General features: G+C 43.2%; 1 protein-coding gene across 2 annotated transcripts in view; it reads right to left on the bottom strand.

The window, feature by feature from the left end:
* TMEM263 (transmembrane protein 263) overlaps positions 1–11,896 on the bottom strand; it is a 348,456-nt gene extending 336,560 nt beyond the window's left edge. For both annotated transcript variants that reach the window (XM_050955545.1, XM_050955546.1), the window contains exon 1: positions 11,770–11,896. Coding sequence is in view for 1 of the 2 variants with exons in the window: in XM_050955546.1 (XP_050811503.1) it covers positions 11,770–11,775 (6 nt within the window). In the remaining variant the exon portion in view is untranslated. The remainder of the gene's footprint in view (positions 1–11,769) is intronic.
* Between the last annotated feature and the right edge of the window lie 3,307 nt (positions 11,897–15,203).

Genomic DNA, 15,203 nt, shown 5'->3' with positions numbered 1-15,203 from the left:
CCAGGAAGAAGGACTGCTAAGCAGAAATGGGATCCACATATAGAGGAAGGGGAAGAGCATATTTGGATACAGGCTGGCTAACCTAGTGACGAGGGCTTTAAACTAGATTCAAAGCGGGCAGGTGACCAAAGCCCACAGGTAAGTCAAGAACATGGAGACCTGGCAGAAGGTTTGAAATTTGGGGGGAGCACGGGCTGTTATAGCAGCAATAAAGGAGAGACAAGACAGAACTGTGGGGGGGAGGCAGTGATGAGCCCCCAAAATCCTAATAACCAGTTCCCTATTGGGTCCTCAGTAGCACTTCAGTGGCAGGGAGGTCTTCACTCGCTCCGGGTTTTCGGTGGCATTTTGGTGGCGGGTCCTTCATCCAGAGCAAGTGAAGACACACACACACCCCACACCCCCGGAAGGGAACTACGCAGTGAGTACAAGCCCCACATGCCTTTCTCCCCCCCACATCCGACCCCAACCCAACCCACATCCTGCCCCCCTCAGAACCACAACCCATCACACATACCCCGCTCCTCGTCCCCTGGGAGCGGGGCGAGTTTGGTAGGGAGTGGGCTCCCATGGCTATTTAAAGGACGGGGCGGCAGAAGCAGTTGGAGCCCCGGGCCCTTTAAATAGTCCATGGAGGGCTCCAGGGGTTATTTAAAGGGCCCAGGGATCCCCTGCTTCTACTGCCCTGGCCTTTTAAATAGCTGCGGGAGCCCTGGGGAAGCAGCAGGGAGTATTGTGTCCAGTTCCGGGTGCCACATTTCAGTAAGAATGTGGACAAATTGGAGAGAGTCCAAAGAAGAGTGACAAAAATGATTAAAGGTCTAGAAAACATGACCTATGAGGGAAGATTGAAAACACTGGATTTGTTTAGTCTGGAAAACAGAAGACTGAGAGGGGACATGATAACAGTTTTCAAGTATGTAAAAGGTTGTTACAAGCAGGAGGGTGAAAAATTTTTCTGGAACCTCTCAGGATAGGACAAGAAGCAAAGGGCTTAAATTGCAGCCAGGAAAGTTTAGGTTGGACATTAGGAAAAGCTTCCTAACTGTCAGGGTGGTTAAGCACTGAAATAAATTGCCTAGCGAGGATGTGGAATCTCCATCACTGGAGATTTTTAAGAGCAGGTTAGACAAACACCTGTCAGGAATGGTCTAGATAATTGGTCCTGCCATGAGTGCCGGGGCCTGGACTAGATGACATCTCGAGGTCCCTTCCAGTTCCATGATTCTATGAATTGGGGCCCAGGTAACTAACACAGTAGACAAACATGAGGACTGCTTTATTTATCACACAACAAGCACTGGTGTTTTTGATGGCTGGATGCTTATTCCTAAACGCAGCAAATTAAACAAAGACTTTTGTAAAGAGACCTTCTGGGTAAGTTTGACCCCAAATCTGAACTCTTAATTTGATGGGTTGCTTTTTTAAGTGGATCTATTGCTCACAAGTGGTAAATTCAGAGCCTTCCAGAGTGAAGTTTTATTTATCTATAGAATAGGTGCATCACAGGCACTGGCACTGCAAGGTTCTTCAACACTGCACCCCATCAGTGGGCCTCAATCCGACCTGCAGGGACCACTTCTGTCAGTAAGGATCGTTTTATTACAATGGCCTATTGAATCTTTGTTCTCTCTTGCTAAAACTAACACCTCTGCTGATGGGCTATGTGAGGATGTCCCCTGTCCACTGGAAAGCAGACTCCAACCAATAATTTATTTCACACAACCTACTAAAGACCTGTCAGGTAGTGATTACTTTTGATCACTACTAATCTGGGTGAGATTGGGTTTGCTGTTCTAGCAATGAAAAAAATATTCTAGCAGTAAAAATCTGGGCTGCATACAAAGAGGCTCAGTGGTTTGAGCATTGGCCTGCTAAACCCAGTTTTGGGAGTTCAATCCTTGAGGGGGCCATGTAGGGATCTGGGGCAAAAATCTGTCTGCAGATTGGTCCCGCTTTGAGCAGGGGGTTGGACTAGATGACCGCCTGAAATCCCCTCTGTCATAGTATAATTCCCAGATCTGAACCTTAGCGTCCAAAATATGGGTACTAGCATGAATTTCCCTAAGCTTAATTACCAGCTTAGATTTGATATGCTGCCACCAATCAGGATTTAGGTAGAGCGCCTGATAGACTCTGGTCTCCCCCAAAACCTTCCCTGGGGACCCCAAGACCCAGATTCCCTGAGTCTCACAACAAAAGGGAATAAACCATTTCCCTTCCCCCTCCTTTCTTCCTCCGAGCTCTTCCCACCCTGGGTACACTAGGAGAGATAGACAGATTCAAGCTCCGTGAATCTAAACGAAAGGATTCCCCCTTCACCCTTCCTCCTTCCCCTCACCCAGGGGCAATACAGATTCAAGCTCTGTGAATCTAACACAAAGAGGAAATTTATCCTTCCCTTCTCCCCACCAATTCCCTGGTGAGTACAGACTCAATTCCCTTGAGCCTCAACTGGGGGAAAAAATCAAAGAGGTCTTAAAAAGCAAAGCTTTTAATAAAAAGAAGGGGGAAAAAAAGTACAAGTTATCTTTGTAATTTAGATGGTAAATATTACAGGGTCTTTCAGCTTATAGATAATAGAAAGAAAGCTTTCTCCAGCAGAAATAAAATTTAAAATACTTTCACCCAAATACACCTTAAAACTCTACCAGCCAGACACACAATTGCAAATAAAGGAAAACAAATAAAAAGACTATACCGCCTTTCTACCTTTATACTTACAAAATTGGAATAGAAGATTAGAGAGCCTGTAGGTACGTGTGGTCACTCTCAGAGCCCAGAGAGAACAAACCAAAACCCAAAAACACACACAAAGGCTTCCCTCTACCGAGATTTGAAAGTATCTTGTCTCCTGATTGGTCCTCTGGTCAGGTGTTGCAGGTCACTGTTTGTTAACCCTTTACAGGTGAAAGAGACATTAAACCTTAGCTATCTGTTTATGACACCCCCCAACTCTGATATTCTATGATTCTATGATAATATCTGCTGAAACACAGAAATGTAGGGCTTGAAGGGACCTCAAGAAGTCATGTAGTCCAGCCCCCTGTAAACCTAAGCCAGGCCTGATATATATTTGTCCAATTTCTTCTGAAAACCTCCAATGATGTGGATTCCACAACCACTCTTGGAAGCCTAGTACAGAGCTTAACTATGCTTCTAGTTAGAATGGTCTTCCTAATACCTAACCTAAATTTCCCTTCCTGCAGATTAAGTCCATTATAAGAATGTCATGTGGAATTGTGTCAAAAGTCTTACTAAATATCAAGTTATAATCACATTTATTGCTTCCTCCCTATCCACTAGGCCAGTAACTCTGGCAAAGAAGGAAATTAGGTTCAGTTGGCATGATTTGTGCTTGACAAACCCATGCTGGTTATCATTTATAACCCCATTATCCTGTAAGTGCTTACAAACTGATTGTTTAATAATTTGTTACAGTATCTTTCCAGATATCAAAGTTAGATTCACTAGTCTATAATTCCCCAAGTCCTCTTTGTTCCCCTTTTTTGAAAGGCAAACATGCTATCTGCCTTTCTCCAGCCTTCTGGGACCTCACCCATAGAATCACAGACTATCAGGATTGGAAGGGACCTCAGAAGGTCATCTAGTCCAACCCCCTGCTCAAAGCAGGACCAATCCCCAGTCAGATTTTTGCCCCACATCCCTAAGTGGCCCCCTCAAGGATTGAACTCACAACCCTGGGTTTAGCAGGCTAATGCTCAAATCACTGCTCAAATCACTGAGCTATCCCTCACCCCATCTTCCATGAGTTCTTGAATATAATTGCTAACAGGTCCAAGATTGCTTTAGCCAGTTCCTTAAGTACCTTAGGATGAATTTCATCAGCCGCCAACTTGCATATATCTCACTTATCTAAATATTCTTTAACAAGGAGAAAGGAATGAAAGCCAAAATTGTGAAAGAACAAGTTAATGTTGCACTGAATCCATTACCAGATGGATAAGGGCCGTTCACTCTAAAAAGGATTACTTTTTTTGAGAAACATGACCAGTGCTGTGTAAACCACTGTGCAGACAAGTAATCAATTAATAGTGCTGATTTTAAAATGGCTTTAAATAAACAACACACACCTCTCTCAAAGAAGTAGTTTTCTTTCTTAGGAGTTAGATTGTTCCCCTTTAGGCAGTTGCCCATGTATTCACTGAGAACATGCGAGTCTCACAGAATCGCCATTGGAACAAGTGAGCAAAAGGTAAATTGCATTTCCTTACAAGCAAACTGAATGCAGGATTCACACTAAAACTTATTGTAAAGACAGGCCACCCCAGAAAATCAAAGATAACAATATTTATTAAACTGGGCTATTGCATTAGCCCCTTTGCAGTTCTCAGTATATTCATGTTGCATCAAGATATTTTTGTTTTTGAAGATGTAAACACAGCCTATAATTCATAACCTTGAAATAAAATAAGTTTGAGAGTTCTCTTTGTTTTGGACAGTCAATCTCTGACTAAATAAATCCTTGGTCTTCTTGATTAGGGGAGAGGTGTTAAGAAAAGTCTTATCTTTCATGGAACATTGGCAGAGCAAAGCCAATTTCATCTTTCCCACAGGTTTGCTTACAAAACACAACCAGAGAGCAATGAAGCCTTTTGAACTCATTTGCTTTAAACAGTATTATCTCCACACACAGCCTGATGAAAGGCTATGAGTGAATGTTGTTGGTTCCCAGCAAGCTGGAGTTCAGCTGGAATGATAGGGAAAGAAAAATCTTTAATGTTTGTAAACAAGCTTTTGTTGAAGTGCAAGTTAATCTCCGGACTACAGATGGACAGAACAGTTGCTCCTTGACTGAGTACCTTTCATTTAAATGGTCAAGAAACCAGATCTGCTAGGCAGGATTAATATTACTACTCCTAGGGGAATTCTGCACCAGTGCATGTGCGCATAAATAATGAGCCATACATATTTTTAATAATTTGTGCAATTCAAAAGCTTCTGCTAGAAAGTTGCTGCAAATCTGCCTTTTGCCCACCAGAGGTCACTGTGGCAAAAGAACAGAGCAGCAGCTGCCTGCCAGCTAGGGAAGAGAAAGAGCCTGCCTTCTTCACAGCACCTGTCAGGCCAGGTCAGGAGACAAACACTATGTGGAGACAGACAGCCTGGGGCTGCTGGGTCAGATGGGAGTTGACAAGAGCTAGTGGGGGAGGAGAAACTGGGGCAGGGGCTGAATGGGAATGGAGGCACAGGGCCACAGGGAGAGGAAGGTGCAGGGCCACATGGTGAGGGGGTGCAGGCCACATCGGGATGAAGGTTGGCTGAGTGGGAGCACAGAGACACATAGGAATCATGGAATATCAGGGTTGGAAGGGACCTCAGGAGATCATCTAGTCCAACCTCCTGCTCAAAGCAGGACCTATCCCCAGATAGATTTTTGCTCCAGATCCCTAAATGGCCCCTCAGGGATTGAACTCACAACCCTCACAAACCAGCTGAACCCAGGAGTCCTAACTTCCAGTCCCCTGTTCTAACCAGCTGCACTCAGATCTACTCCAGAATGCCATCGACAGGGTACTACCAGAGCCATGCTATGAGCAACACTAATACATGCTCCCTGCATGCCAGGAGGTCCCACGTCCCCACCCCAGCCCTGCCCTTCCGATGCGACGTGGGGCTCCCACCCCTGCGCCCACATGGTGCAGCGCAGGGGGAGTGGATGTCTGTGGAGGTGGAGGAACACATGTAGAACAGGGAGTGCAAGGGACACATGAGGACAGGGGCAGAAGTGCCTGACTGAATGGGAGAGGCTAGGGGTCAGCCAGGGTCTGCACAAGGGAAGCTCCCTAACAACCCGTCCCCGTCCCTGCAAAAAATACCTTTCCCACCCATAACCAACAACCCTCCAAGTTCGCATCCAGGCTCTTTACCAGCAATTACTTCCCTCTCCCTCAGTTCCTCCGTTACCCCTGACTCCCCCAAACCTTTGCATTGCTTCTGAGGGGCACAGGAAATATGTTTCTGTACTGTAGTTTAAATGAATTATTACTCAGAATTTTGTATATGCCTAGTAAGGAATCTATTAGTCAAAAAACATTTCCTGAATCTTTTTTGTCGTCTGTATTGTTACAGACATATTTGCTGACAGGTATTTTGAAATAAGTGACCAAAAATAATTGAAACTGGTGTGATTATACTCTGTTATTTTGACAAAAAAAAATATGCAGAATTTTGAAGAATTTGAAAATATTGTGCACAGAAGTTTTAATTTTTTGGTGCAGAATTCCCCCAGAAGTATGACATGGAAGCCAGTATAAAAAAAAATTACTACACGAACAATATTTTGGTAGGATGAACCACAGAAACCTTCCAGGTACAGAAAATTATCTATCAAATGAAACAGTGAAGTAGGAATCTAGAAGAAAATTTTAAAAATAGGCTTAGTCTGGAGATGAAAAGTTAAAAAAAAAAAAAGAATAGGTAAGGTGACTTGTTCAAATAAAACCTGAATCTGTTTTTTCCTGTTCATCAGTAAATTAAGGTTGCCCAATTATTATTTTGTTTAACCCCGTAACACACATATACCACAATGTGACCTGCACCATGTAAAGAGATTCATTTCCGAGGTACAACATATGCCTGTTTCCCTTCTATGCTCCAGGTTAAGGGAGTTTTTAGACTTCTAGCACAGGCTCCATGAGAACAGTAGGCCGGGAACAAGTACAATAAAATCAAAGCCTCAAGACAAGGGACTTGAGGAGAGCAGTCTCTCATTCTCTCTCTCTCCACAGGGTGGGCAAAGGTGGTGAAGTCTCTCTAGGTACCTCCAAAAGGATAATGATTACCTGCAACTCCTACTCCCTATGAATCGCCTGGAACGCCCTACTATCCTTGGGTGTAAGAGCTACAACTTGTGAAATGCTGGTATAAGGCAAGAAAGGCAATTTGCAAGCATGAGTGAGGAATGGGGAAGCCGGAGGAAACAACATTGTGGGGGAAGAGGTTCCTGATGCAAGTGTTTCTGATATGTTTGGCTTGTTAATAAAGCAGGAAGGGAAGATATTGTTTTCAGAACTGTAATCTTGCATGATATAGCTAAGGTTTGACTTGACATGTGTAATTAATACATGGGGGGAGGCCTCATTCTTTGGAAGACAGGATAAGGGAGGTAAATGAATCATGAGGGTGAAAACAGGACATCTGTGCTAAGTAAGAGAAGTAAATAGGTCAGCAGGCTAAAAAGACAAAATGCTTGAGCCAGTTAAGATAGGAGGGAAAACACTCAGAGAACTATTGAATTAGACAACATGGTACAAAGTAAGTTAGTAATGTAGAGATGAGGTAAAGAGGAAGTTGAACCATGGACAGCATGTGCTGCACAGGGACTGGTTCCCTCAAAGTAACCAAGCCAAGCCAAAAAAAAATGGAGTGATGCAATACATAGTGAATGCAATGAATATAAAGAGAGATGGTTTCTATTCAACTTTGGAGCTAGGATGTGCCCTGCATCCAACCTCACTGCAGTTTGAGTCTAATCGACTCAGATAGCACAGCTGTATGCCAAATAAGATACATAAGTCACATAGGCTGAAGTCAAACCAAGCTCTTAAAAAGCCAAGTGGAAAGATGTCTCAGAAAAAATCCCAATGTGATTGTCCCAGAAGGTGAAGCATGCTGCAGAGGTATATATAGTACAGATCCATCCCACTGCTGATCTGCTCTGCACTTAAAAATCCTAGGTGGATTGACTGACCAATTGCTCAGATGTAAGAGTGAAAATGATGCTGACCTATGACCCTATCACACCTTTTAATAACACTATAGGCATATAATAGTGACAGGTTGGAATTGCTATCAGGTTGAAATATGCTGAGGGCAAGTAGGAGTACACAAACAATTGTGTTGTTAGGTTTTGCTGGAATATAAAGGGCTGGTTCATTAATGTGAGGCCTAGTGTGATAAACTTATGCTAAGGATTGAATTTAGGTGAACTAAACAAGACCCAAGGGCTTAACCCAAGGTCACGAATTATGCCTTCTCATTTGTGTAACAAACAAATGAACACAGAAGGACAGACACACTGCAAGATTATGAAAGTTATTTTGAAATAAGGGGACTGTTTGGGGGCGTTTGCAATATTGTAACTAGGTAGTTAGATCACACTGACAGATCTGAATTGTTAAGAAATTGACTGATCTAAATGCATAGGTCACTGATCAGAAGCAAAATTACAGACACTTGGAATGCCACATATGGAAAATGGGCAGGCACCTACCTTATTATGGTCACGAACCATATGCACATGAGTAGTTACATAAAGGAGGTAGTATAAAAGATCTAACCAAATTCTCTAAAATTTGGGTGCAGCGGATTCTTGAAACAGTGCCAACCAATTTGTGACTTGCTCTGATGTGCTCTTCTGACTGAATTCTATATTTGTTTTCCATAAGGTTTAAGGATATGAGAGTATGCTATCCATCCTAAAACCTCTCTATGTGCACATTGCTTTACATTTGGTTATATTCATGAGTGGACTGATTTGGCTGGTCATGAAAGCCTTTATTGATGGAATATTCAATAGAGACCAATCTCCCAATCAATGAAAATCTTCTATGTACCCACCTATGAGGGAGGGGACCTGTGCTAAAAACAATTCTAATAATCCTGATATTCACCCACAAAAGCTTACGCTCCAATACATCTGTTAGTCTATACAGTGCCACAGGACTCTTTGTCGCTTTTTACAGATCCAGCCTAACACAGCTACCCCTCTGATACTTGAATCCTGGTACAGACACACATAATAATTTATTAGGCTACAAAGAGAACTGCCACCCTCATCAGTGTACTTGTAAATGCAACACAACTTCAGACACACCCTGTACTGCCTTTTGGGATGAGCCCATATAAGACAGGCCATGAACATTCTCACCGAAGTGGAGTAAAGTGCGCAGTTAAGTGGAGACTGGAAGAAGTTAGAAAAAGTAATAGGCATATCAGAAAAATTATTCATTTCTTCTTTTTTTCAAGGAAATGGTGCCTGTAGGAAATCTTTCATTTTCTGCCTCAGATGAATGTGCTGTTCAGCAAGCACTTCAATAGGTTTGGGTTTTAAAGATAACTCAGCAACTTGTCCAGATGCATTAAGCAGTTTAATTACATTTGCCTGGAGTGGATTTTTGGTTGTCCCATGCTGCCATAGGATTCTTTTTAGCCTAAAGTAACAAGCATTCAGAGACAGAAAAATCCCATAATGTCAGGGGTTGGAGGGGACGGGGGACACAAAACCACTCTACACACTGGAAAATAGCAAACTTTCCTTTGTAAGACTGTGTATGTGGTATAAAGAATTAGGCTAAAACATCAATTTCTGCATAATTTAAGAACAAATTGCATTTAACCTCTAATTACTATATATATATATGGAATCTTCTTACTGCAGAGATGTGCTTACTGCGTGTATCAGTCATATCTTCTGACTTTAGGGACTAAAATAAATCTTCATTGCCTTTTTTTGGGTGGAGGGGGGACTTCTGTTAGCTGTGTTGGCTCTGCAGGACTGAGCTTGTGCATCAGGATAATCATTAATAATATTCTAATCAGTGACACCGGTGTGCACAGCCACAAATGGTATAAGTGTCCCTGAGGGCACACAATGAGGAAAATGCGGTAGACTGGATACATAGGTTGAAGTACAAGACCTGAATAGTTACTTACACTACAGTAGTGGCTAATCCCCCATTGTCCTAGCTCCTGTACAAACACAAAGGAAAACACATAGTCCTTTCCCCAAATAGTTTACAGTCTAATTTGGCCAACACAACCTGTATTGCTGGGGAAGAAGCATGAGAAGATGAGAACTATGCTTGATGCCGGATTGAGTCAGTACAGATGATAGTTAGAAAAGTCAGTTGTATTTATAAACAGAGCATATCTGACAGAAAGTCATTAAGTGATAATGAACATGAAAATCCACAACGCCGTTTTTAGTCACTTTTCAGGATACTGTGAAGATAACGTTTCCAAATCAGAAGTGATACAGTGCTGTTTTTACAACCCAGGCAGCTCTAGTGCCTGCCTTGGCCACTGCACATAAGGTTCCCAAGCACCCAGAAAGTGAAGTTGGCATGACTCTAGTTCAATAGTTCTTGCTATTGAAAGCTCTAGGACAGTCACGAAAGTGGCAAGTTTGGAACTGAGCTGTTTGGAAGGGCTAGGAGTAGCAATAACAGATGCAGACACTGGAGCTATTCCTGGAGGTGGAGGACTTTAAAAGAACCTATGAAAGATGTAAAGATCGTCCACACAACTCTTTGCAGGAGGAAAAGCTGGGGAGTCCCTCCCCAGGGAAACAGGAACATAGAAAAGGGGTAAAGCAGCAAAGACAAACCTTATTTGACCTCCTAGCTAGCCCTGTTTTCAGAGAAGAGCCTAAAATCAATCAATCAATCTTCTTTTCCTCCTCACTAGACAGAAGACTTGTTCAAGGGGCAACATTATGCAAAACCAATAGAACAAATCATACCAGACTAGAGGGTTCTAGAAACTTTAATTTCTACAACATCAAAATACAAGTACCTCTGCTCTTCCCCATGCCCAAACAGAACTCACAAAGGAAATAGTAACTGACAATTAGGGAGAAAGAAGACAATTGATACTTGCATGTTTCTTGGCCATTTGCTGCCATATCACCTTAGAATGATCTCCTTAGAGGTCATAAGCTAAGCATAATTAAGCCCGGTCAGTTACTCCAATAGGTTACTGATAAAGGAAAAAAAAAATCAAGCATGCTACAAAAAACTGCACTAATAATTTAGTCTCCTGAATCAGTACTGATTTATCACTGAGTTAGAGGAGCTGTAGTGGAAAGGACTGATTTTAAGAGAACTCTTAAAGATGAGAATTTGACCACTTCTTGAAGGATGGGATCTTCAACAATAGGGAGTAGATCTTGGAATCCCAGTCTGACACCATTTTGGGTTAAGTTTTGCCTTTCTTACATTCTCCTACAATGTCAAGTGAATGTGGAATTCTTCCTTCTTTCTTTCCTATCCTAAACTGTTAGGTAGCATTGCTGAGAGCTGTTTAAGAGCTACCATGTCCCACCCAAAAGTGCTCAATACATTGATGTGACCCAAGCATACCTAGTTTTCAAAAAGTCTGCTGAGTTCTCCAAATGGAAGGCATTATTTACATGTCACGTCTAGAAGATCATTATCGGAAAGATGGTGGAAAAGAATAGATGAATTAATGTGCAATAAAAGGGAGGCTACAATCCAGAGACTATAAGCTTCATGAGGCAGGATCCGAGTCTTTACCTGCGTTTTGTGCAGCAAGAGCCGCACAACCGGTGCTCCACAAAAGAATGTCCCGCAAAGCTGTTACTCTTCTCAACCCACTTCGCTCCTACGCGCCCTAGCCTGACTAGCGGCAATTATAATAAAGTGATGACATGCAACAGAATCCCAGCTGTCAGCGCCCTGCCCATCACTAACACCATCCCACACTTCGCACGTCAGGCAAAAGCCAGCACAGAATGCCATTAACCAGGGGCACCCTCGCTGCCTGCAGCTGCAGGTGGAGGGAGGCCCCTCCGGGAATGCCCCTCACTGCTCCTTGCTCCCCAGGTAGCCTGGCGGGAGACGAGCCTTCGCTCCCCACATTCTGCTCTTCCCCCCTCTGCAGGTGGCCCCCGCGAACCCCCATCCCAGCTAAGGAGGCGGCGACACCCATCCCTGTCCCCAAGGCTGCGGGCGGGACGAACCCTGCACTCCCAGCCCCTCCCGGGGGGGGGAGCCCCCTACTCACCTTCATGCCGGCGCGCTCTTGCCCTCCCGTAGCTCGGGGCGGATGGGGCGCAGCAGCGCACAGAGCGGAACGCGACGGCTGCGGAGTCGCCGGCTCCTGCTGCCCGATGTAAACACAGAGCGAGGGGCGGGACAGAGCGCTATGGCAACCCGGCCGGAACCGGAAACGCTGTGGCCGGGCAGGCTGCTTGGGCCGCCATGCTGGGGGGATGGAATGGGGTGGAAGAGTCGCTGTCATCAGACGCTGGAGCATTGGGCAGGAGTTTGTTCCGCGCACTGCCCCCTGGGCATCCCCCCTCCCGGGGCACGGGCCTGCCACTGCTGGGGGTGAATAGCCCCCCCAAGTTCTTCCCCCTCAGACCTTGAGTTCGCCCGCTGTCATTGCACCTAGGATACCTTTTCTGCCACCCCCTTTCCTTGCCCCTGTGCTTTTGGCACATCAGCTTCCCATTCCTGCCCCTCCACAGTGGCTGGGAGCTCGGCTGGTGCGGGGATGATTTGCACTAAGAAAGAGCATTGGAAGTAGTTGGCACTGAAGATTTATCCACCTGCAACCTTCCCTGGCCATCCACTAGCCTTCTGCCTTCCTGCCCGGCCATTTCTACCACTCAGCAATAAGTAATAGTAAAGCCATGGAGGCCTCTCCATGTAATGGTTACCTGCTCTCCAGGTCAATGGGCTTTTGAGATGGGCTATCCCACAGGAGTGAGGACATGCTAAACTGCATTTTACCCTTACCAATTGCTGCCCTTACACAGTCTCTTTCATTTTCAAAGAATTTCACAAACTTTAAGAACAGACAAATGGCCACACTGCATCAAACCAATGGTCCATTTAGCCTGGTATCCTGTCTCTGACAGTGGCCAGTGCCTGATGCTTCAGAGGGAATGAACAGAGCAATTATCAAGTGATCCATCCCCTGTCGTCCAGTCCCAACATCTGGCAGTCAGAGGTTTAGGGACACCCAGAGGATAGGGTTGTATCCCTGACCATCTTGGCTAATACCATTGCTGAACCTATCCTCCATGAACTCATCATTTTTTGAACCCAGTTGTACTTTTGGCCTTCACAACATCCCTGGCAATGAGTTCCACAAGTTCACTGTGCATTCTGTGAAGAAGTACTTCCTTTTGTTTGTTTTAAACCTGCTGCCTATTAATTTTGCCAGGTGACCTTGGGTTCTTAATCACAGAAACATTGAATGGTAAGATGCCTACGAGGCTCCAGGACAGACAAATGTCTGAGGTGGCATTACCTCAGCCTGATGCTGTATCCAGTGATTTGTAGTGGGGTGCTAGTCTACTGTAAGGGAGATGGTCACCCAGTTTCAATATAATTTACCAAGATACCCCCCTCAAAACTGTGAAATTCCCAGAAAGCCAATGAATCTGGTTACCCTTGGTAAATGGTGAGAAATCCAACAAGCTGTGCCTGCTTTTCATTTTAATATTGTAATAGTATTTTGCACTCCTATATCATCTTGCAGCTGAGGATTTTGAAGCACTTTACAAACACAAATTAATTAGACCTCACAATGCCCCCCTGATGTAAATAAATACTCCCATTTTATGGATGGCAAAATTGAAGCATATAGAAGTTAAATGACCTGTCCAAAGCCAAATAGGAAGTTTTTGGCAGAGCCAAAAATAGCACCCTCTTCTCCTGACTGTCAGTACTGTGCCTTAACCATCAAACCATCCTTTATGCCCTAGATTTTTCTGATTTAATCAATACTACTACTACTCCATTAGACCGTAATCCTTGTTTCACCTAGGAATTGTTTAAAGATGAAGATGAGGGAATCTGGCAAGAGAGTTTCTAGAATTTAAATTATTCTATCTTTCTTGTACAATGTAGTAAAGTAATTCAGAGGCATTCCAGAGGACATGTCTACGCTGATGATGGGTTCTGCTCGATAATCATCCAAAGAAGCGCAGACCAACGCATATTCATTTTCAACATCTGAGTCAGATGTCACCAGCAGAAGGTTGATTTTCCTTTCTTGGTGGCTTGGGTTCTGTAGTTTCTGCATTGAAATGTTGCTCTCTTAAGACTTTTGAAAACATGCTCAACACCCCGTCCCTCTCAGATTTTGGAAAGCACTTCTGATTCTTAAATCTTGGGTCGAGTGCTGTAACTATCTTTAGAAATATCACTTTGGTACCTTCTTTGCGTTTTGTCAAATCTGCAGTGAAAGTGTTCTTAAAATGAACAACATGCTGGGTCATCATACGAGACTGCTATAACATGAAATGTATGTTAGAATGCAGGTAAAACACAGAGCAGGAGATATACAATTCTCCCGCAAAGAGTGCAGTCACAAATGTAATTAACTCTTTGTTTTTAACAAGCATCATCAGCATGCAAGCATGTCCTCTGGGTTGGTGGCCAAAGCATGAAGGGGCATACAAATGTTTAGCAGATCTGGCATGTAAATACCTTGCAATGCTGGCTACGAAAAGTGCCATGTGAACGTCTGTTCTCACTGTCAGGTGACACTGTAAATAAGTGAGTGGCATTATCTCCCATAAATGTAAACAAACTTGTTTCTCTTAGCGATTGGCTGAACAAGAAGTAGGACTGAGTGGACTTGTTGGCTCTAAAGTTTTACATTGTTTTGTTTTCAAGTGCAGTTATGTAACCAAACAAAAATCTACATTTGTTAATTGCACTTTCATGATAAAAAGATTGCACTATGATACCTGTATGAGGTGAATTGAAAAATACTATTTCTTTTATCATTTTTAGAATGCAAATATTTGTAATAAAAATAATATAAAGTGAACACTGTACACTTTGTAGTCTGTGTTGTAATTGAAATCAATATATTTGAAAATGTAGAAAAACATCCAAAATATTTAATACATTTCAACTGGCATTCTATTGTTTAACAGTGCTATTAAAACTGATTAATCACGATTAATTTTTATTGTGATTAATTTTTTTGAGTTAATCGCGTGAGTTAACTGCGATTAATCGACAGCCCCAATTTTTTTCATAAACTTTATTTGTACATAAATATGTCTCTGTCATACTGAGGCAAAAAAAAGTTTATTTGAATATGCACTTATCTTGGAGTAAAATCTAAAGTCTTTAGTATTTGCTACACCTAGTAAAGCAGTAGATCACTCTCCCTCAGAAGCAAGAGAGAAGCAAGAAGTAATTGTGACTGATCACCCCCAGAGTCACAAAATCCTCCGTGAGAGACACTTCCTTTCCAGGGCTCTTTCTGGGTGATGCAGCTATGTGCTACTCTATACTCAGGATATTCAGTAAATGCTCAGTCTGGCCCTAAATGTTTACACAATCTGAGACCAACAGAAATATTTCAGTAAGAATGTTTTCAAAATAATTTTAATAGAAAGGGTTTGATTTTTATTTTAACAACTGACTGTTCCACTGTTATGTTGTTAAGCTTACAAGCATATGGGCAGG

This window comes from Gopherus flavomarginatus, chromosome 5 (assembly GCF_025201925.1).
Source record: "Gopherus flavomarginatus isolate rGopFla2 chromosome 5, rGopFla2.mat.asm, whole genome shotgun sequence".
NCBI classification, from domain to species: Eukaryota; Metazoa; Chordata; order Testudines; family Testudinidae; genus Gopherus; species Gopherus flavomarginatus.
Note: the sequence above shows the minus strand (reverse complement) of the source record. Positions and strands in the feature narration are given on the sequence as shown.